The sequence below is a fragment of the Cygnus atratus genome, chromosome Z (assembly GCF_013377495.2).
Source record: "Cygnus atratus isolate AKBS03 ecotype Queensland, Australia chromosome Z, CAtr_DNAZoo_HiC_assembly, whole genome shotgun sequence".
NCBI lineage: Eukaryota > Metazoa > Chordata > Aves > Anseriformes > Anatidae > Cygnus > Cygnus atratus.
Genome location: NC_066396.1, coordinates 76,468,364 through 76,492,111, shown reverse-complemented (window position 1 = coordinate 76,492,111; position 23,748 = coordinate 76,468,364). Strand labels below are relative to the sequence as shown.

General features: G+C 41.3%; 2 protein-coding genes across 8 annotated transcripts in view; one reads left to right on the top strand and one right to left on the bottom strand.

Moving 5' to 3' along the window:
• MSH3 (mutS homolog 3) overlaps positions 1-476 on the bottom strand; it is a 114,464-nt gene extending 113,988 nt beyond the window's left edge. For 2 of the 4 annotated variants that reach the window (XM_035567560.2, XM_050716226.1), the window contains exon 1: positions 297-471. In XM_035567560.2, coding sequence (XP_035423453.1) covers positions 297-404 — 108 coding nt within the window. In that variant the 5' untranslated portion in view covers positions 405-471. Of the gene's footprint in view, positions 1-296 lie in introns of all 4 variants that reach the window. The other 2 variants (XM_035567559.2, XM_035567561.2) reach the window with 2 other exon arrangements.
• On the top strand, positions 457-20,770 carry DHFR (dihydrofolate reductase). 4 transcript variants are annotated; one of them, XM_035567562.2, is made up of 6 exons: positions 464-630; positions 1,061-1,110; positions 4,513-4,618; positions 5,513-5,639; positions 18,139-18,254; positions 19,889-20,770. In XM_035567562.2, exons 1-6 carry the CDS (start codon positions 545-547, stop codon positions 19,974-19,976), a joined length of 573 nt encoding a protein of 190 aa, XP_035423455.1. In that variant the 5' UTR covers positions 464-544; the 3' UTR covers positions 19,977-20,770. The 4 variants fall into 4 exon arrangements, with proteins under 4 accessions (XP_035423456.1, XP_035423457.1, XP_035423458.1 ...); XM_035567563.2 differs by lacking the exons at positions 18,139-18,254; positions 19,889-20,770 and adding an exon at positions 6,739-6,878 and having other exon boundaries at positions 457-630; XM_035567564.2 differs by lacking the exons at positions 18,139-18,254; positions 19,889-20,770 and adding an exon at positions 14,476-14,809 and having other exon boundaries at positions 458-630.
• Positions 20,771-23,748: the final 2,978 nt, after the last annotated feature.

The window sequence follows — 23,748 nt, the reverse complement described above, 5'->3', positions numbered from 1 at the left end:
ACACAGCAGCTGCTTTCAGCAGCTCGCATCCGCATTTTGGGTGGCCAGCCTTGGTGCTTTAAGCGAGTCACCGCGCAAACCCCATCCCCACGGCTCAACCTGCGACCTCCCCGCGCCGCATCCACACCTCCCACAGCAACCTCGTCCCAAAGACGAGAGGAAGAGGCTGAAACACCCACGCAGGGCCATGAGGGGAGGGGGGAGGCACCCCAAACCCCACTCACGGCGGGGAGACCACGCGGCGGCGCGGCCCCAAGCCCCAAATCCCCAGCCCCCCGACCACTGCCGCCCCGCACCGGCTCCGCGCCGCTCGCCGCCGGCCCGAAGAAGCGGCTGAGCACCGGCTGATGGCCGACACCGCCTCCGCAGCCACCGCCGCGGTCCCGCCGCCGCCCCCGGGGCATGGCCACGGCACTCACGACAAGGCCTCGGACCCGGCCGCGCCGCCCCCGCCGGATGTGGCGCCCTCAGAGCGCCCGCCCCGGGCCCGCCCCGCCGCTGCGCCGCGAGTCTCGGGGTGGTGTCGGTGGCGGCGGCGGAGGGTATGGTGCGCTCGCTCAACTCCATCGTGGCCGTGTGCCAGAACATGGGCATCGGGAAGGACGGCACCCTGCCCTGGCCGCCGCTGAGGTACGGCGGGACCGGCGCTGCGGTATGCCGGGGGGGGGGGACTACGAGTCCCAGCGTGCCCCGCGGCGCGCTGCGGGCCGGCATGGGCTGCCGGGCCTCGCGGTGCGCGCTGGGAGATGTAGTCCAGAGTGGGAGGCGGGAAAAATGCACGGCGTGGTGCTGGGTGCTGCGCGGGTCGGGGCCGTGTGAGGAGCCCCGAGGGGCTGGGGGGGCGCTTGGGGGGGGGGTCCCGGCCGAGAGCAGCCCCATGCAGGCGGGGTCGGGGCCAAAGGTTCCGCTCCGGGCAGGGCACCGAGCTGGGCCTGCTCCCTGCCCTTCGGCTCCCTCACTCCCTCCCGCCTCCGCCCGGCGCTGCCGTGCAGCCGTCTCCAGTCACAGAAATGCAATTTAATCCTAAACCCTCGTAACCCTCTGCTCGTTCTCTTGTCAGGAACGAGTACAAGTACTTCCAGAGAATGACCACCACGTCCCACGTGAAAGGTAATGTGTTTCGAGGTGCAGTGGGCACCCTGTTGTTAGGTTCGTGTGGTGTCGGTCACAGAAAACAGGTAATTTCACTTCAGTCGCCTCAAAGTTGTCATAAGTCAGACCACGCAATTTTCTGGTCTATCAAAAATATTTTATTAATTAAGTAAGCAGGCACAAGCAAAACAGCGCTGGGCGGCCAGGGAGTCTCCGCTCCGCCACAGCACGCAACTTTCCTTTTTTCGCATCGCTGTTTTATAGCATCCAAGTTCCTGTTGAATCTCTTGAGGCTGCGCAGTCCGTTGGTGGGGGGGGTCGTCGCTCCTCTCTCAGTGTTCATGCGTTATGCTCGTGCTCAGGAAAGGGGGTAGTGAAGCGATGCCTTGCGATCACAGAGTCTTTATTTCATCAAGGATGTTTGCCCAGCATCCCCTTCCCCACTATCTACTTTCTTAATCCTCCCCCTTAACAAGGCCATAAATTGTGAAACCTTATCTTCTCAGTATATTCTCTGCATTCCTTTTAGAGACAATGAACAAACACCCGCTAATTTATCACAAAAGTTAGGCTTCTGCAAACAGCCTGCCCTTCCACACCCTCCTAAGCCTCACCATCATCCTTGTTTCATAATAAAAGTAGGCATAGAATTACCTAGCGCACTTTCTTTTTCATATGTCTTATGCTTCAAAAGAACCAATTTGTGTTTTGACATAAATAAGACAAAAGAAGATTATTTTTTTACCCAAAAGTACTTTACCACTTTATAAAAATGCCATCTGCAGGTTGTTTCAGCTAAGTGGGGAAACTGGAGATGAATCAAAGTCCAATAAATACAATCAAAAAAATAAAGTCCAATAAATAAAATCAAAGTCCTGCTACCCCAGCAGGGTAGAAGACAAGAGTCTGCCTACAGCTCTAACCCTGAACAAGTATAAAATGGCAAAGTTATTATGTGCTGAATTATTAGCAGGCTTTTTATTTTTATTTTTTTCAGGCTGTGATAGCTTATCTGACTTGTTTGCTGTATAGTTCAGCCTTGGCCATTCATTACACCACTCTGACCCTTGTGACATTAGTTTTGCTTGTTTGTCTGGGTGCTGAAGCCATCCCAGCGTGCCAGAAAACCCAAAGTGTACTGTTCATATGCAGCACCAATACTACAGCAATATACAGTATATCTGCACAGAGTAATATGTAACTGTACTGGTAATATGTAGCAATAATGTTCGGGGGGCCCAATGAGATCTTTGCAGCAAGGTAATATCACAGACGATTTGGTGAAACAAAGGCAGTTACTGAAGGGTCAAAAAGGTTGTGGAAATCAGCACCAGCCAGTGGATACGGGAATGCAGGGGCTGGAAACAGCCAGCTTGTTCTGGCTTTTTCTGCTGGAGGAGAGTGAAGCCTTGCTGCATTATCCCTGCTCCCCTCTCACATGGTCTTTAATGTTGGTTTGATTTTTGTTTGAGCCATTTCAATTCTATAACCCAGTAGACCAACCAGGGTACTTACTGGTTGGGCATCTGCTGGAACGGCCAGTGCAAGGTACGCGGTAGGAGCGGGAAGGAGGCATCGGGAGAGGAAGGTTCGGACCTCTCCAAGCCACTTGAGCTCTCTGCAGCTGGTGGGATCAGGGCCATGACAGACAACAGGCTTACCCTCTGTTTTTTTGCTGCTTCTGTTAGTCAATAGGGTTACTCTCCTGTTTTTTTTCTTTTTCCCACACTGCTATTAAATATACTGTATGGCAAAATTTACTTGTTCACAAAACTTCTGGGAAGCCTAACACGTGCCCATGTTTAAGTGACATATTCCCACTTTCTGATTTGAAGGTCTGTTCCATACTCCACAAAGACTGTGTAATCTCATGTCCAACAGTCTTAAGGATTTTACTTGTGTTTTTGAAATTTGATAGAGCCCGTTGCACCCTTGTATACTAAAAGGACAGAACATAAGTCTTTTTATTTATCTACAGTTTCCACCTTACCTCGCACAAATAACCCATCACCAAAAAAAGAAAAATAAGAAGATATTTTAAATACAATTAAAAAAAAAAAAGCTCCATCCTGCTTGCAAATCTTTTGATAAGATATGATCTTAAATGTCAGGCAGTTAAGTTTCTTTGTAAACAGACCTTGTAATGGATAACGCTGCCATAAATCTTTACAGCAAGGCTACCACCTTTAGCTCAAAAAAGTGATCAGTCACTGATTTTTCAAAAGGGGAAGTAAACCATGGAGAAGTATCACCTGATCTTGCTTTTAGTCTGCTTGTCTACCTGCACTGACCACTACTGTAAATTAGATATTGGTCTAGATAAATATTTGTTCTGACCTCTTGGGTGTCCCTCTGTGAATCTCTATGAGGAAAAACATGCTTTTCAGAACTTTTGTGTTTTCTGCTAGTGGTCTCTGCTAAAAAAAACTAAACTGACAGTGCTGTACATCTCTTTGGATATTTGCTCGTGCAGCTTATCTGCAGGACAAGGGTGTTTAGGCATGGCACATGGACAGCTGGAACATCAGTTCTCTGGTGTGCCAAGAAGCAGAGAATGTAGCTGTGTGCAAATGCTCTTTTCTTTTCAACAGAATCCCTCCTGCTTTGTAGCACAGTAATAAGCTTCCTCCTGCCTTTTGTGAGTCTCAACCTCCATGTTTATTTCTCTGACAACACCACTTGCTAATAATGAAGGGAAGTGCTGATAGCCCTCTGCTCAAGAGGATGTGTGTGAGAGATAATTGGATTATGCATCTTTGTGTTTGGTCAGAAATAATACTGAAGGGTGAGTTTTAGGATATGATTGAACATCTGTCGGACACCTGCTTTAAATTTAGTTTGGCTGGTTCTTCTCCCAAAAGTTGTCTTTTTACCTGGCTGCTTTTTTTTTTAATAACTCTCAAACCTGGTAACTATTTCTGATCAAATAATTGGAATGCTGGAACATGCAAACACCAAGTCAAGTACTGAATGCCACTTTTGCATTTAAGAAGAGACCAAAAATGTTTATTCATTCTTTAAGAACTCTGACGTTGTGAGTTGGTCCCACACATGGAGATGAATTTGGCTTCATAACTAGCAGAGCCCGTGTTTATGTAATGGACAGTGACATGCCTTTTGTGTGTGGTTTTTTTGGTTGTTGGTTTTTTGTTGATGTTGTTTTTAATTTAAATTTTGCAGGTTTACAGTGTGAATAAGATTACATTGGTGTCAACTGCCTGCCAACGCTTTGAGGCCACAAAGCTGTTCTTTTGTGCCTGTGACTCATTTCAGAATTGGGGCATGAGCATGTACTTTTGTTAACTGGTGAAATTGATTTCGGAAGGGGGAGGGAAAGTCCAGCAGATGTCACTGAGCAACTAAACAAATTTAGTACAGAGCAAAAATACCATTTAAATAAATGCTTTCTCTCTTCCTCAGGTAAACAGAATGCACTGATAATGGGTAAAAAAACCTGGTTCTCCATTCCTGAGAAGCATCGTCCTTTAAAAGACAGAATTAATATAGTGCTCAGCAGGGAGCTCAAGTATGTATAATGAATAATAAGCCTGTAAAACATAACAAAGCTGTGCTTAAAGATATGTATAACAGTACCTCATAAAGTCATTCTCAATGTAACATGTTCTATCTCTGGTTAGGAAGCACCTCTACTATTGATTGAGTAATATCACTACCTTTAATTTCTTTAATATTTTTATTTTATTTTTTAATCACTTCACAAAACAATTATTACTACTTCACATAATAAATAGAAGTCCTAGCTCTACACACAAACCATCTGACACTTTCCAATATTCCTTTGGACTCATATATTTAATTATATTTCTCTAGTACCTAGTTACATTGATGAATTCAATCATTTCTTTGAAGTTTATTTTTATTAACATCGAATGTATATGAACCTGTCCTTTCTCAGAGCTGTCTTTCTGAATACATCACCCACAATTGAAGTATTCTTAAATAAAAATGTCCACCTGTAACGGTTTATTGCTTTGGAAGTTGTTAGTGAGTTTGAGGCTGAAAGGAGAGGTTGGGGGGGTGATAAGGACTTTTTGACTTGTTTTGCTGAATGGAATATTAATTCCTAACTAGAATATTAATTCTAGAATTCAAGTAAAAATCTATATTTTAATATATGGATATCTACATTCCCCAGTTATGCTTTTTTAAAAACTTGATTAAAAAATCAGGTCTATAATTTATAGTGCCTCTTAAGTCACAGTTAGGGTTAGATTTTGATTTGTTAAGCAATCCTGCAGTGAGCTGAGAATTCTATCAGTTTAGCAGTAATAGACATTTCAAAATAGTGAACTAATGAGAAACATGTAGTCACTTGTAAATTCAGTGAAATACACTGTATGCCGTGATTGTTTTGATTATTGTGACAAATGGTCCTTTAATAAAACTTTGGTTTTCCTAGGGAAACCCCAAAAGGAGCACATTATCTTTCCAAAAGTCTGGATGATGCCTTAGCTCTTCTGGATTCACCGGAATTAAAGAGTAAAGTAGACATGGTGTGGATCGTTGGAGGCACTTCAGTTTATAAGGTACATTTATAGTACTCTTAAATTATTAATTTTCTGTGATGGAAGAAGGAAGGCCAAAATTATTTCCACTTTACAAAGTACAGGAGTAAGCCTTTTTTTTTTTTTTTACTCAAGTGACCTAGAAAACTCCAGTGACTCCAGCAGAGCAAGTCTTAAAGAGTAATATTCAACTCAGAAGTTTAAAATACCTGTCCAAGTAGCAAATGTTGCTCTTGCAATGTCATACAGTCATTGTGCTTTTGAGAGCTTTTGTTAACTATTTAAATTGCTAGGTTTTTACACCAAGACCCATATTGTTTCGTTTATTTTACTGTCCAAGTAGACTGGCTCTGCAGAGGATATAAGAACAAAGAAAACCAGTACAGTGCTTTAAGCTAAAGTATTACATTGTATACGGTTGTACAAATAAGAAAGGAGTATTTAAAGAGACCTGGCATGTAATAACGTTAGAAATAAGAGGAGATTAGTTAAGATAAAACGTGGAACTGACTCTTTGCCCTTCCAGCAACCAGCTGTCCCTACTGTTCCCACTCCCCAGGTTTCTCTTGGTGTCTGTTTATGTTCCAAAAAGACAATGTGTGCCACTATATTCTTTTCTCAAAGCCCTGTATAAACAGCCCTGTTTTCCTTCAAAAGCAAAGTTCCTCCTCTCCTTAATTAAGGTATTAGGTGTGCAACAAAGTCTAAAGTAAAACCTATCTTCTTGTTGCCCTGTATTTCCTCAGCTATCTTTCTCTGTTCCCCAAAACTTTTCCTCTCATTTTTGTCTTACACACATATAAAATTTAGCCTGCTTTCCATGCCTACATCCATGTCCCTGAAGCCATCCTTTGACCTCCTACACAGTGTACGGTCTGCCATTTAATTCTCAGGTGATTTCTTTTGTTAGTTTCTCATATAAATTACACTTATCATCAAACAGTACCACAGAAAAGATAACGTACATCAACCCTAGTTCCTTTCACATCAATCAGGAGAAGCATTCTTTATTCTGATTTTTTTCCTTTTTTTAAAAAACAGGTCTTAAGTAGGAATTGTAAAGCAACCTTTTTATGTTTACAATAAAGGACAATCATTTCCTGTCCTCTGGTCATTTCAGGTATGCAGGAAATGTACTCCACTTCTTGTCTGGCACTTGGACTTCAGGTGTGTGATGAAAGTGCCATTCTGCTCCTGGTAGCAAATTAGACTGTTAATATTTTTTTTGTATATAGGGTGAGAAAATACATGTTTGAGTATTTCTTGCCTTTCTTGCAGTTTGTGCCTTTTGTGAATCTCTTCTCTGCGTCTTAGGGAATATACGTTTTGGAAAAAAAAATTTAAAAAGAATTAGTAATTACAGTTGTACAAAAAAAATCATGCATATGCAAATAGCCTGTAAAAGACTGTTGTTGCTCCGCCTATTTTTTTTCATTTATCTGTGTCTTATAGTCAGTTTCATATGTGGTGAAGCCCACCATGCATTTGATGTCCAAATGCACTCAGTCTATAATCAAGTATTATATAGCAATAAATTGTCCTTCACTCTCAACCATTAAAATGCCTGCTTCCTGGTAATAAGTGGCAAGTTTATTTCTGGAGATAGATTCTCTTCACATTGGGCATAATTGCCCATCATGAGCAAGAGACCGGATTTGGCTTCTGTATGTAATTCTGCCTGATGCATAATGTGAGCAGAAGCATTTACTCCTTCTGTACATTAGCCACTTACTCATCTAGTGCTGTAAAAAAACGATAATTTTTGCTTGTTCATAGAGGAAATTCTATGTTGTTGGCTTTTAATTTAACTATTTTTCTAGTGTCTGGTTGATAGAAAACAACGCCATTTTTGATACCATTACTAACCATTAGTTTTATTATAAATAGGCAGTTTTGATCAAGACTACTTTTACAACATATTGCTGTGCTGATCAGCAGAAGGAATGTGGTTTAAAATTTCAGCTGTTTTCCCTCTTTCAAGTGTCTACTCAGGATGTTTCAAAAGAATTTGTAATTCATTTGGGAAAAATCTTAAGTTTTATACAGATTCCTGCATCCAAACTATCTTTGTGATCTTATTTGAAAGGGTTTGATGGAAACCAGACACTTCTATTGAAACAGCAGGTAATATTTTAGTGCTTGTATTGAAGATACACAATGGATTGCTGGAATATTTCCATTCTACCATGTAGAGAAGCGTGGGAAGTAAAAATACTAATTGGTAATTGAAGTGAATCATTTTATTCAGTAATTGTAGGTACTTGTTTTTAAAGCATTATTTTGATCTTACTACTTTGAATGTCTCAAAGATTTAAGACTGCTTGTGTTCATTAAGTACAAGTCTGTCATGGAGAAGAGTGACTGTAACTACTTCAGCTAGTAAGTGCAGCAGGAGTGGTTTGAAGCAGGTAATGCTGAGGGCATATGGCATTTCTGCTTTTAGCAGTTTGGGGCTTTTAGCCCAAAGTTCAGATCTTTCAAAGTAGGTAGAGCTTTATGAGGACAAACCTTGATGAAGAGAGCACTTCGCTCTAGAAAGCCTCATACTTGAATTTCCATGTCTCTCCTGCAAATGATCATCCCAACCACCATCAAGTCCTTTTCCAGTCCTTACCTGGGTTGCTTCTGTTCTTGCTCATTGGGAGGTAACACTGTGGTGCCTGCTGAATAAATCCTCTTTTGCGTTTGAATACAGCTCTGCAACAGTGCAGCAAAGAGGTGTTTTGCATCAGGAGGAGCCAGTCCATTATGACCCCATTGAGAAAGGCACTCAGACTCTAAAGTGATATTTTAAACACTGCTTTAAAGAAGGATGGAATAGTGTAGGTAATCTTAAATCCCTTTAGATGCTGGGGACCCCAAGCTGTGCAGCCTCTAATCCACTTACGTGGATCACAAACTCCTGAATGTACAGTGGTCTTTCTGTCAGGATCACCACAAGAGAGAATGGTGAGCTCAGCGTACCCTTGTTGCACTTCCTCCGACAGAGCTCCTTGGACAGCTTGTCACACACAGGCTTGTTGTGGGTGTCTTGAGGGCTGAGTATAAGCATGGCCACAGCGCCTTTCTTGGAGTCATCACCACTGCAGCTGCTCTGCCCTGGTTGATCAGTGGTCCTTGGCACGGGACTTCTTGGCTCAGGCTGCTGGCATCCCTCTGGTATAGGGATCCTAGAGAATAAGGGATGGATGCATTGAATGTGAGGGTGCACAACTGAGGGCATTTGTCAAGAGCTGGTACTGCTTCTTTGCCATTGGCAGGGTCCATATCATTATTCAAGAGTGTGTCTTCTTGTTCCTTGGAGCCTTTTAACACAAGCTCCTAAGCTTAGCAACTTCTGATCAATTAATCAGTTTGGGTTGGGGACATCCACCATGATCAAGGTTGTCATTGAACAGACCATATTTCTAAATTTGTTACAAGTAGGGAACATGTGCAAGACCATGCCTTTGCCCTCTTTGGTTACCCACACCTTTTGTGGGTGCCCTGGGCAGTGCCCACATCCCATCCAAGTTCCAGGCCCAGGGCAGCAATCCAGAAGGGTTACCACAGGTGGCCCCAGAACTGAGGCAGATGCGCATGGTTCAGGAGGTTTCCCAAGAACCTCAGACAGAAAAGGAATCCTTTCTGCACGGGGTCATCCAAGATGTTTTATTGCCTTCCTTTTCTGAAATACTGCATCCCCTCTGTGTCTCATGTTGCCCTGCCCAGATCATGAAGATGCGCAAGCCTGGCATATCTGCACCTACAGAGCTGTGCTGGGGTGGACCAAGTTCCCAGCTGCCTGAGTGTGGAAGGGACACAGGTTTCCAGCCTGTCTCTCTGAACTGCTGGTGCCTGCTGTGCTGCTTTGCCCAGCACAGGCATGCAAAAGTGCTAGATGGTCTCCAGTTTGGCCTGCTGACCTCAGCAATAGAGGGGCAAGGAGTGGGATAGAGGCAAGGCGCCGCTGCTGCTTCTGCAGCTGCTTCCTCAGGACTACAGAGGAGAGAGGGAAAACAGCCTGCCTGTTTCTGAACATTTATACAGATACAGTGCAGCTGTCTGTGGCTTGTGGCCCTCTTGCCCACCCTCCCTGTGTTCTCAAGGACATGGGTTTCTCCAGGATCAAAGGGGTACTAACATAAGCTTGTTTCTGCCTCAAGTCCAGTGAAGAACAGAAGGTAAGCTCTGAACATGGTGGCCATCCCATGTTCTCATACAGGTTACACTCATACTCTGTTCAGCTGCTTACTGTGGGAAACTGTCTCTTCTGGAACTTGTTGTCCTCTGCATTTTGGTGGCAGCAGGGACAGATGAGTAGTGTTGGCATTAGGAAGTGAAAACAGAAAGGATTAAAAACAGCTTCCACAGTCCACTGAAGAGACTGGTTCAAAAACCTCCTCCTGCCTCAAAGCGTCCTCAGGGATAAGCTTTTGATGTGGCTGGTTGGTGTGCCAGGTCTTGCTAAGGACAGCCTTCATCTTCTTAAGTGTGTCTTAACACTGATCACCTCGTAAGATTTGTAACCTCCTGAGACGGCCATAAAGTGTAATACTGCCTCCAAGGAAGCTTTTGGATTTCTCACAGCACAGGTTTACAAGTTTAATTACCTCAGGTCTCAGTGTGATGCCATGCTGGGTCTTCCGAGTTCTGGAAGGTGTTGATGCTGCTATTGATTGCATGGACAAGAAGGAGCAGTGTAGCAGCCCAGTGAGGGCTAGCAGGTCATAGCAATTACAAAGTCATTTTATGGCATGAGAGGCACTCCATGGTTTTGCATGAGCACTTGATGTTTTGAGAGCCTTTTGCTGGCTCACTGAGTGCATGTGTGCTGGACAACTTGTGGTGGTGATTCACTCATTGTCCCTTGAGTTCCTATTAGCAGTTGGAGCATATCAGATAAGTTCCTTAGGCAGACTTTGTGACTTGGTTTCAGCACCAAGAAATGTAGTTCATACACACCAAGATTGCTTCTTGGTATAACAAAAGCATGGCAAGTGCGGACAATTGGAAGATCGATTTCAAAACCATATTTCTGTTCTGAGCTGAGACACCAGTGTGGACGCACTCTGTGTGGAAATACTGTCTCCTTAATTGTCTCTTAATTGAGAGGTTCAGGACTTGGCTTTGACTCTGAAAAATAGTGCTGCTTGGAGGTCCTAAGGATGTCTGCTCAATATAAATTAGATCAGTCTTTTTTAATTGGATTAAACTGGGTATTTTGAATTGATTTAGAATAACATTGAGATTTTACTAGGAATAGGAACTATAAGTCCAGCATATCCTCAAATATTAAACAGTGGCTTTTTTAAAAACAGAAAACAAAAACAGAAAACACATCTACTCGTGTGGATGGAATGGTCTTATGATACAATGTTTTTGGAGTGTTTAATGTAAACCTATTTTGTAAAAATAGCCAAACACAACCTCCAAAGAATGAACCCACCAGTGGAAAAAGCTAGCAACAAAACTTTAAAAAAATAAAAAATGTATGACTCAGGTCCTCATAACCAAGGCCTCTTTAGTGACACTAAAACAGGCTATATGTCAAACAGGTTTTCACCTTGATAAAAATTTTTTTTTACAGCATCTCAAACATTTAAAATTGTCTCTTCTAATTTATATGTTCCTACTCAGCTTGTTGCTTTCTCGGTGCCTCGGAAGCAAACAATGACACTCAAGGTCATATTGCTGAAGTACAGAATTGTATTCATGTATTAAATTTGGAGAACTTGTAATTTCATAACAGAAGAAAAGTTCTTCTTTCATAAGTTTTGGTTTTTTTGCTGTTGAGTTAATACCTAGGCTGGGCATAACATAAAATAGATGCTGCTGATAAATCATGTTTGGGGAAATTATGCAACAAAGAGGCTTGAGCTGGAAAATTAAATTTCCAGTAATCTCTAAGGGAAAATGTTATCTAATATTCATGCTCAGGTGTCTTCCTATGTATTAGTATTTGACATATTGGGTTTGGTAATCTACCTTCTTTCATTCTTCAAAATTATTGAATTATGAAGTTGCTATTCATATTTAGTGCAGCAAGTCTCTTGCAGATGATTAATTACCCTCTTAAAGAGAGTTTCTTGACTAAGCATATACGCTTCACTGGGTTCTGCGTGCCCTGAGTGGGTTGTGGATGCCACATTTGCTAAGCTTCAAATCTTTGTTGTACCATAAAGATCACTTCTTAATAATTTGAGTCACTAGTTTTACTGTGATTTTTTCAAGCCTGCGCAAACTTTGCTAACTAATACATATATACTAAGATATGCATTTTAAGGATTACATTTTAGTATGTCTGAATTTCCTACAGACCATAAAAGAAATCTCTTCCCTGCACGTAAGACAAAGTGGTTTTAAACTGCGTACATCCTGAAGTAGAGACTAACAAGTGTGTTACCATCGTTTTTTGAAGAGTTGCATTCAGTCAGAGATGTGACCAAGGACTGAGAACCACTTAGGAAGGAGCTACACGGGTAGCCCATTTTTCTGTGGTAAGGTGCTGTGCTCTTCTTGCATGTTGCAGTGCAGTGTGTTGTTGTTTCCTTGTAGCCCTGCTACAAGAACATGCTGCAAAGAGCAGGCTCATCTGAGCTGTGTGAACCCATTGATGTGGAGGGCGTCACGCTAAAGCATTTTTCTGCTCTGGGAGGAATCAGTGCAAAAAGCACAGCACTGCATTGGCTTCTTTGCTATTTCTGTTTCAAACTAATTAGTACGGCTTAATCCTATTAAAATTTTTAAAAGCTAGTAACATTACCTTGTGCAAAGTGTAGACTGAAAAACTAAGCTACAAATAAAGGGCAACATCTCAACATCAGGTCTTTGCATGGAAACTAAATTCTAGATATACACTAAATTGTGTTATGGAGGGTTTCAGGCTGGATGATAGGCAAAGTTCTCCTGGCCTATGGAGAGAACGGCTTAGGCAGCAATTGGCCATGACAATGTAGGTAAATTCCAAGGAAGGAGAGTGGTTGTACTGTCTGTATTTTCTTTCCCTGTCCCACCAAACTCATTATAATCTTACTTTAATATGCAGATGTGTATTCTGAGCAGTTGTGTTTCCAGAGAAGATTGCTGTCTTCCCAGAATGTAAGCAAGTGTAACTTTGGCCCTGTAATGCCACTAAATACTTCTTTACAGAATAATTTTCCCATGTGTATTTCTATGAACAAAACGACAGCAATGGAAAGACAATTTAACAATTCCTTTGACTTTCGGGTGTCTTTTGAGAACAGATTACAGCCATCATAAAGCAATTCCCTAACGTCTCTTCTATATAAATGTGACAAGGTTAAAGCATTACAGCTGATGGGACTATCATTCTATAGAAATCTGTGTTTTGTAAAAATATATCCATAACTAATGTAGTTATGCCTCTAGTCAATACTTCTATCTCTTACCTTGTTACAAATAAAATCAGAAGAAACAGAACCACAATGTTAGCAATGGACTAGTGGATTAACTAATAATTTCTTGTAAAAGTTGAAGAACTTTCTTTAGTTTAGCATCTTTATGCTTTCATGGACTTAAGAGAGACACATCCAGCCTTTCCAGTACACTCTTCAAACTAAAGTTTTTAACACTGGAAGGAAAGGTGTAATGTTCCTATCGTTCTTTGTTTGGTTGTTGTTGTGAACTAACACCGAATTCAACATTCCTCTGGGAAAAAAAAATAAAAATGGTTAATATATGAGACAGAGTTGCAGTCACAAACCATGCAGCTATGAAAGCAGTTGCTTTTTAAGTTCTTTTTCAAGGATGCTTGCTGCAATTGTAGCGGGAAAAATTTAAAAGACCCTCTTAACATGGACCCTTCTTTCCACTTTACAAAGGAAAGTCTAGTACATAAAGGTTATCTGTTTCTGCTGGGGCAAAACGGGCAGGCTTTTCAGTAAAGGTCATACAATATTTTTATTGCACCGTTCTTGTCCCTGGCAGAGAACTGGTGATGGGAGCTAATAGAGCGTTCTCTCCCTCACCATATTTAGCCTCAGCAGCTCAGGAAGGAAGCAGTATTACCTACCTCATTCGGCCAAGCCCTGGGAACATGGGAAGGAAGCGTTTTTGAAGGTGCTTCATGGTGAATAACCTTATCATGGTTATCACAGCTACCCTTCCAACAGAGAAGGTTTAAGTGTTACCCAGGTGAGACCTAGAACTTCGAGAGCTCTTTAGCTGTGAGATTTTTTTTCATACGTGATGTATATATTAATGCTCTTGTGGCTTCAAAAATGCAGCTTGCAATATGCATATTAAGAGTCAAAAAACAGAATGCAAGTGGACAGAATGTTTTTTTTTGAAATTTTCTCTTTTGTGTTGTTCTGGCATTTTGCTTGGATTGGCAATGTTGTCTAGAAGCAGAAAGACACTTGAAAAATAAGTTGTTCACATAGTTATTTTTCCTATTTTATCTACTTTATGTAATCAGTAGAAGATGGGAAGGCCAAAGCTATATGTATGTGTCCTTCTAAAACGGACAAATCTTTGAGTGACTGGATTTAATTCGTCCCTTCTACAGCAATTGGTCGCTATGCCCTCCAGTGTGCAGCGGTTTGGTGATAAAATCTATAAAAGATTAATTTTCTATGTAGTACTTTCGAAAACTGCTTGTAATGTGCAGCTATTTGTTGTAGAGCTTTAGGGTTGTTTTAACCTGTGTTCTACAAGGACAACTAATTCAAGGTAGTAGTTCTTTAAGTGCAGACAGAGACTAATTTTGTATGGCTGCCTGTCCAATACAGCTGGAAATTATGGGGAAAATAATTCCTAGGTCATCTACTTCTTGATGTATGATTCAGAGTCAGGTCTGTTGACGGTTGCCTAGAAAAGAGCAAAATGACAAGGGTATGCTAAAATCTTTTCACAGGGATATAAAGGCTCATGTGAGTAATAAAGGACTCTGGCTCACGTACGGGGGTGACTTGCCTGGGACAAAAGGACCAGTCCTGACACCAGCTCTCCTGTCCTCCCTTTCTTTCGGAAAGTCATCTCTGAGGAATGGCTCTGGTGTTTCTGAAGGAACAGATCAGCAGCTATGGTTTTAATAGACTGTGCTCTAAAATGAAACAAAATCAACTTTGCTTTCCTTATCTCATTAAACTGTAATACCTTGAATGGTTCTGTAGTTGCTACATTAGCAGGCGAGCCTGCGAGGAGAGCAAACACTCTCACAAGAGAACTTCCAAGAGAAACTAGTACAGGTACAAATACAGTCCTAGGATAATTCAGTGGATTGTGGTGGGAAAACAAAATAAATGAGAGTCATACCAAGAATGTCTTTGAGATCCAGTGTGGCAACGGAGTGAGGGAACATAATGACAATGCAGTGAGGGTGCAGACTTTTCAAATGTAGCAAACCAAGAACTCAGAAGAGTGATCCTTTTGTTTTATAAATCTCTTCCTCTTGGTCTGATATGTTGGATTTACACGGCAAAGTTTTGGTAGCAGCGGGACTGCAAGGATGGCCTCTGTGAACAGAGCCCAGCAGCTGCCCCACACCAGCTCCAGCTGGCTCCAACAGGGACCTGCTGCTGGCCTGAGCTGAGCCATGAGTGACACTAGGTGTACTTCTGGGAGAGGAGATTGAAGAAAGGGAAAAAGCCTGGTGTGCTACAGCAGCTGAGAGAGAGGGGTGAGAAATGAGTGAGAAGGAGACCTGCAGCCCCCAAGGTGAGTGCAGCAGGAGGGCAGGAGGTGCTCCAGGCAGGCAGCAGCAGTTCCTCTGCGGCCTGTGGAGAGGCCCCTGGTGGAGCAGGCTGTCCCCCTGCAGCCCATGGGTCCCACATGGAGCAGATCTCCACGCTGCAGCCCGTGGAGGAGCCCCCGGTGGAGCAGGTGGATGTGGCCTGGAGGAGGCTGCGGCCCATGGAGAGCCCCCGCAGGAGCAGGCCCCGGGCCGGAGCTGCAGCCCGTGGAGAGGAGCCCACGCAGGAGCAGGGGGTCTGGGGGGAGCTGCCGCCCGTGGGGGACCCGTGCTGGAGCAGTTTGCTCCTGGGGGATGGATGGACCCCGTGGTACGGAGCCGTGTGGGAGCAGTTCCTGAAGAGCTGCTGCCTGTGGGCAGCCCCCGCAGGCTCAGTTCGGGAAGGAGGGCATCCCGTGGGAGGGACCCCACGTGGAGCAGGGGCAGAGAGGGACCGTGAAGGAGCGGCGGAGACGAAGCGTCAGGGACTGACCGCAGCCCCCATTCCCAGTTCCCTGTGCTGCTCAGGGAGAGGAGGTGGAAAGGAGGGGGGAGGGGGGAGAAAGATGTTTTAGTTTGCTTTAATTCCCACTACCCTAGCTTGTTAGTAATAAGTAATAAATTTCTCTAATCTCCGTATGCTGAGTCTGTTTTGTCTGTGACAAGAATTGTTGAGTGATCTCCCTGACATTCCCTCAACCCTTGAGCCCTTTTCATCCTATTTTCTCTCCCTTTCCCTTTGAGGAGGGGGAGTGAGAGAGTGGTTGTGGTGGAGCTCGGCTGCCCAGCTGGGTAAAACCACCACAGCCATAAAGGTGCCTGTCCCATCTGGTGGTGGGTTCTGCTAGTGACTGGGGAAAAATTCAGCTTGTCCTGATATTCCATGAAGATAACCAGGGCCAGATGTAGCGCTGGGGAGACCGGACAGGGCCATGAGGTCAGACTCAGGCCAGGCTGGTAGGTCAGCTCATGATGTGGTACAGCAGCCCACTTAAATTGCAACGTGAAAATTGCACTTGGCAGAGTTTTAGCCATTGGAATACATGGTCAAATCACATTACAAATGTGTTTCACTGTATTCACCTCTGTAACGTGCTCACTGTCATGATGCTGAGGAGCAACACGTAGGTTGTAACCAGCTCTAGCCTGTTCTTCTGCAGCTTCTTTTTGTTTGTTGCTTGGTTCTTTTGCTCTACGTTGAGCTGAGCTGTGTATACATACAGACCCCAGAGCTGGTCTGGCTAACTCACAAAGGCATTTGCATGTTTTCTGTTGATTCAGGGGCAGACAGTTACACAGCTGGTTGATCCATTCAACCTATGTTACCCTTTGTCTACAACAGAGGCCACTCTCTGGCCCCCGTTGGGCTAAGTTCAGCTGCCCGTTCAGCAGCTGTGGCCAGTCACTCCATGCGTTCTTCCCTGACCTTTCCTGCTGGTAGAGAGTTCTTGCTGAAGCCCTGGAAAAATTCCCATTAAGCTGAGTAGGAAATGGATTTATCCCCCTACTGCAAAAGAAAAGTAACTCGTTTTACAAGGTGTTGTTTTTTTAATTTTGTGAAGCAAGTTATTCTTCGATCATTCCACATGATGTTTCTCCTTCTACAGCCTGCCCTTAGGTAATAAATAAATAAATTATATTTGTATACAAACTAGTTGTACATCAGTTCAGTGCTGATGGATATCGGTATGCTGTGACTTACCCCGTTCATTTTAAGGTATTCTGTAGTAATAGAGCTGCTTTTCTAGAAATGAGCTTCTCAGCAACACTACCGATTAATTTTATTGGATAAAATTTGCAATTACTTGGTTCCTGTACTTGTCAAAGTTGTATCTAATAGCATGCTGCATGGTGAATCACTTCTAACAAAGCGTTACTGATTGCCATTAAGGGAAACAGAGAAACAGCTGTAAGCATTTCAACAAATTTGTTGTACTCAGACACCAGGATAGCTTTTTTAACTCAAGAGTTTGTGTGTATTTGTTAGGGAGGAGCTCTCTTTACAGTTGTCTTTATAATCTTTTTCATTCAAGGAACCTGAAAATTCTCTTTGGTGCTGTTACAAGACTTTCAAAACATATTACCATTTTGCCATAATCCAGAGATCAAACTTGGATGTTAAATTGATATATAACTTGATCACTGGAATTTCAGACTAATGCAGACTAGAAGTAGCCTATGAATCCTTAGTGATATTAATAAAACGTTGTAAAAACTCACCGTTATGTGCAGGCCTCTTCTCACCAGTTGAAATTTACTGTCTTTCAAAGACATATAATACACACATTACTTGTTGAGACAAGGCCATACTGCTTCTTTCTTCTCACAGGACTTCTCATAACTTTTTCTTAATTAATTAATTTAATTAATTTTCTCAGAGCCCAAAGCTCTGAGACCAGGTCTTGCTGCCACTTAACAAGTGAAACTGGGACACGATGATGTTACCCTTTCAGAAAGTGCTCCTGGGCAGAATGCAATGAGGAGATCTAGAGTTCAGTTTTCAGTGCTTTGGTTAAACCTTGTATATAAATAGTAGATTAGTTTCAGTTTTAGAAAACATAATTTTAGTGTGCAAAATATAAGTAGAAACTATCCTAAGATCCATTTTTTTGTTTGTTTTGCATACTACTGTGGTGATGTCTGGAGCAGACAATAAGAATTCAAAGAATTGGTAAAGAAAATAGCATTTCAAATGAGAATGTATATTTGGTATTGTCTTATAGATTTCAAATAGTGTTTTAACACAATATTTAAAATGTCATTAAGCGAGAATAATACTTCATGAATAGGTGAGCTGTTTTACAGGGAGCAATTCAATTTTAATTATTTTTTTCTTTGCTTTTAAAGGCAGCAATGGAGAAGCCAATTAATCATCTATTGTTTGTGACAAGAATTTTGCATGAATTTGAAAGTGACACGTTTTTTCCAGAAATTGACTACAATGACTACAAACTTCTCACAGAGTAGGTATCAGAAGGGAGACTTAATAATTATTTATTCTGAATGTGTAAGGACCCTACTAAGGCCATGTTCTGTTTTAAGTTAGGGGTGCTTTTCACTGTATTTTTCCTCAAAGTTGTATTTTACATAGATCTTGGAATTTATACCACACTCAGAACAGACAGAATTTTTGAATTTTTTGGATTCTTCAGCCTCCCATAACCCTTACAGTAAGGGATTGCATTTCTCAGTTTGAAGATGCTTGAAAAGCAGCTTACTTATTGTCTCTCACTGTAGAATTACTCAAATATTTACTAAGGTTTGTATCTCTCAGTATGCTGTTTAGTGGTATATTAGCCTCTGAATTTCTTCGGTGAATCATCTGAGGCAAAGAACAGGGTAGGTTGGACCTGTATAGATTTCTAAGGCTATTCCTTTCTCTTGTGAAAATTTACTTTTTACTAACAAACCTAGTAAGAACAAGTATTAAACAGTTAAGTTTCTGCCATTCACTACAGTTTCTTTTATGTTATCCTTGTCACATTCTAGTCATACTTTTCATGTTCTTTCAAACAAGATCGCATCCAACAGGCAGTGGGGAGGTACCAAAAGTACAAATAGATGCCTCAAAAAGCAACACAAGTACAGGAACTCTTCATCTTGCTGCTCCTATTTTGGTTTCCAGCTAATGACAGAGCAGCAGCAGACAGAACGTATGGCAAGTCAGGCTCTCTGCTCACAGCCTAGGGCACAGGAGTGGATTTGCACTGAATTGGCAGAGAATAGGTGGGGGAAGCACAGAAGGAAGCAGGAGAGGCAAAGTGAGTGGGGAGGATGAGTCACCTTTCTCAACTTTAACATATTCTGAAGTGCTCTGTGATGTGTAATATCCTTGTCTAGTGTAATATAATTATCTCTGACCCAAAGTTCTTCCCTCTTTCTCTTGGTTGTTTCTTGGTTGTATATATTAGTTTTGGTCAATGAACTGAAATCAGAATTTGGTCTTAAAACATTAATTATAAAGTAGCAGATAATTCCCCTACTGAAATGGAAGCCTAACAGAGGCTGACCCAGCAAATACAATTTAAAATTTCTTTCTCCCTCTATGTCAACATTACTCATAAAAAACTCTTATTCTGTCACAGGAAACTGAAGAGATTTTAAGAGTATCTATTAATAAAAATTGTTTTAGTAACTTTGGAATAGAGGGGAACACTTTGTAGCAGGTAACAATCATCGGCTTTAAGAAGCTCTCATTGACCTGTAAAAAGCCTTTACCATAGCATTTCCTCTAGACCATCTAGACAAAAGCAAACAAAAAAATACGTGTCTATGTCACTTCTGCCTTTACCAACATTTTAAGTAATGTGGGAGGCTCAAATCAAAATTTTGTTTTTTTATTCGTCTTGTTTGTTTTGCATGTCTACTTTCTCAATTTAAAAAGATGTACATACAAGTTGCTGATAGTAGCATGATTCACATGTGACATGTTTCCCAAAAATAGTTTGTAGTTAGTATTCGTGTGGTAAGGATTAATTTTTATCTCCTTTTTACCAGACAACTCTCTGTTCTGATTAATCGGATAAATTACTGGTGACTTACAATGGTATTATTATCTACTTTTTGTCCTTTGCTTTTTCTCTTTCCCTTTCTCTAGATACCCAGGTGTCCCTGCTGAAGTCCAGGAAGAGAATGGCATCCAGTACAAATTTGAAGTGTATGAAAAAACTGTCTTGGCACAATAAATGAGTCTTTCTGTACTTCTACATAAGGGCAGGCATTTTAAATTATAAAATCTTACTGAGTGAAAATACATATTGCATCACTGTGAGAAAATCCTACTTGATAGTACGATAGTTCAACAGTGAAAGATTCCAGAAAACACACACCACATCACAAATACACATCCTGCAGTGGAAATATGAGGGTGGTCAGCAGCAGCTGCAGCTCCAACCCTGACAGTGAGAGCCTACAAGCTCAGATCCCTACCACCCTTTCATTGCAGATCAGACTGTGAGCAGGAAAATTAAAAAAAAAATAAGAGTAACCCTAAAAACTCTGATGACTTCTTCCCCAAAGCATTTTAAAAGTATTGTGTTATGAAGCATTCTTATGGGATATACAAGTAACATTGACCTTAATGTTGCACTAAGTCCCGGTTCTAACATCAGTGAGGATTGTATTGGACATTGACAAGTTTTACACAGCTTGACTGTACAGCACAGCATAACAGTGGCCAGTTTTCTAAGAGAAGATTAAAAGTTGATTTTGTGTGCTTTTGAAAAGCAAAAACCAAGTTTCATGTATAAGAGAAAAACACTTAGAATATCAGCTATGGATACCCCTTGAATTCTTCATAATAAGTTGATACAAAGCAATAAACTGATGCAAAGAATAATTTTTGCAGTATCTGTACCAAATTGTCTTAGTTTACTCTGTTTCTTTCAAAATGTTAACAGTGTAAGTACTTTTCTATGTTGATCTTGTTTTGTATGTGCTGACTTTACATCAATCAATAAAGATTTAAACATCAACGTTATATGATTGTGTTATATAGGAGTAATACTATTTTTTAATTTGCTAACATACAGCAAAAGGGAAGGAAAAACACTGTTACCAAGGAGATTGGGTGTTTTTTTTGGTGTTTTTTGACATTTTGTAATGTAAGTCACAGTGACTCTGACAAGAGAAAATAACCTCCCAAAAGCATTTATTATGTGCCGGTTAATATCAAAAAACAGGTCAATGTTAAAAGCTCTGCACAGCTTATCTGCAAAGTACTGTATTTACAGCAACTGACATTTATTTAAAGTGGAAGCAAACACTTTAGGCAGTGTTAGATTGCACAGTGATATTCTCGTGAACATAGATTAGAAAGTTTCTGCCTAAGCATATATTGGATGAGATACTGTCAAAAGTTTTGCAGAACCGCTCTGGTTTTGTTGAACTTCTGCTTGGATACAAGCAGTTCTACAGGGAACATAAGTAGTTACTCTGTGTTTTTGGTACTCCCCAAATTAGCTACCCTCACTTGTCAAATTCTACAAGAAATGAGGTTGGTGTGTGATTTGAGGAAATGAGAATTTTTGAAACAATACTGCAATTTCTACTTAAAACTGTTCATAACATGTTCATGACAGATCTGTTAGTAAGCCACCATGCCAACAACATGCAAGTTTTGTTTTCATTTTTTCTGTCACAACACTGCATTTAGATGGCACCTTTTGCATTAGATATTTTTGATATGCCTTACAAATTTCAGTTAAGAATTATGAATATGTGTGCAGTGAAATTAGGTCCAAAAGAAATGCAGTCATCCTAAAGACAGACATACTAACCACCACAGGGTTAAATGCTTACTGTTTGAAGAAGATGGGTAGACAGAAGGGTGTAAGCCTCCATACGTGTGGGAAGCACATAGGACAGTTTGCTGGCAGGTATATCATTTCCAGAGGATGATTACTCTGCAGAATTTTTTATCTGTGCCCTTTTATAGATATCTTAGATTGTTAATGCAAAAACAAACAAGAAACAAGGCCAGAGCTACTAGCTGGCATTTGTATGGGGCCTTGTTCAAAAGCAGTGCTTCACTGGCTGACAGGCGGGTTGAAAAAGCACGACACAGACTGATTATTTGCTGCTCACCTAAACTGGGCATTGTACCTGTCACCTCCCCATATATAAATATCCTATATTGCTGCTGGGAAAAAATAAAAATAAAAAAGATCTTTTGTTCAAAATACTGCTTTCCCGTGTTTTGTTTACTCCCATATCTCAGTGATGTATGATGCTGTGAAAAGCCACAGATTCTCATTATGTCTAGTACATGGGGAAACGTCATGTTTTTGTCCATTTCCATGCAGCTAAGTGCAATGAATAGCGTCATGAGTGACAATGAAATTACCAATCACCAAGAAAGGTATAGTACAGATATAATTTAATCCACCTCATTCATGCTTTCCCAGGAACAAAGTGTTCTAAACAGATTAAAAAATTAATTTTTAAGGATAATAGTAGTTTTAACAAGATAGCTAAAACCAGAGAGTCTGTATAAGAGGTGAAAAACAAACCATTAGTGTTTCTGTTGCTTGTCTTTTATTCATTATCTCTCTTATCTGAAAGTGGATGGCAATTTCCATTTGGTAGTAGAAAGCTAATGTTTTAAGTAGCTCACTAGTATTGTTACAGTCATGGTGTACTCAAGGACAGAATTGGGAACATTCCAACAACAAATCTTTGTCATTCAGAACAATCTATGGAGAAAAAAAGGTACATACTAAGTAATATGAGTTTCCTAATTTAGACAGCAGAATATTATTAGTATATATACAGAACACAAGGAGAAATCAGGAAAGGAAAAAATGACAATTATTAGCTTATGCATGTTATCTAAGGAAAGCATCGAGAGCATTTGACATGAGCTCCTAATTGGGACCAGACAACCATGTTGTCTTCATCAGACTACAGCAAATTTGTCGAAGGCTTAAGCCTAAAATCAAAATAATTCTGAAGGGTTTAAAAGCAATGCTAATGGAAAAGGAAGATATGAGCAGGCATCAACTGATTTGGAGAGGGAGAAAAGGCTATGGAAAGGGTTGATTGTCCATCAGTGCAGAAAATGAGGTGACTAAGACGAGTCCTAACAAAACTCGGTTCAGTATGAAACTAGAAGACACTTGCCTTATTATACAGTTGTGCTTTAACTGTATCTGCTTGCCCAGCAGGACTGTGGGGATAAAGCCTACCAAGTCAAGGTACACTCACAAAAATCTTCTGAAGAGACAGGTCATGGAACAAAAGAATGAAAATGGGGAAAGAGAGGTAGGAAAAAAAAAAAAAAAAAGGATTTTTTTTTTTCTAGAAGGATTACACAGTTTCTTGCATTAGTTTGCTCTCTAAGTAAAATTATTACAGTGGAAATATTTTCTAAATGCCCCAGGGTACAGCACTTGTAAGATGATGTGACAAAGAATTTCAGAAGTGAAGAATTTTTGGAATTTGGATGTTTCAGTAACTGCATTTATCAGCTACACTGAAATCCTCAGATACAAATCTTATCCTGAAGTGCCTAAGCTACATTTGAAAGCACAAGTCCCATCCCAGAGTATCCAGTAGCCTAAGACTTAACACTGTGCCCAGGCTGATCTTCTGCTTCTCTTGGTGGAAAGCATACATTTCTGCAGCTCCATATGAGGAACCTACTAGCTTTTCTTGGCCTTTAATTATAAAGACTTGCTTTTTGTGTGTTCTGGGATGAATCCTGGGTTATTTTCTCTTGTTTTCTGTCTGCAGATCATTCCATCTCCTTTTGCATATCATCAAAGCAAGAAGGCCAACAGCATCCTGGCTTGTGTCAGGAACAGTGCAGCCAGCAGGGCCAGGGAGGTGATCATCCCCCTGTACTCTGCTCTGGTGAGGCCATACCTTGAGTCCTGTGTTCAGTATTGGGCCCCTCACTAGAAGAAGGACATCGAGGCCCTGGAGCATGTCCAGAGAAGGACTACGAAGTTGGTGAAG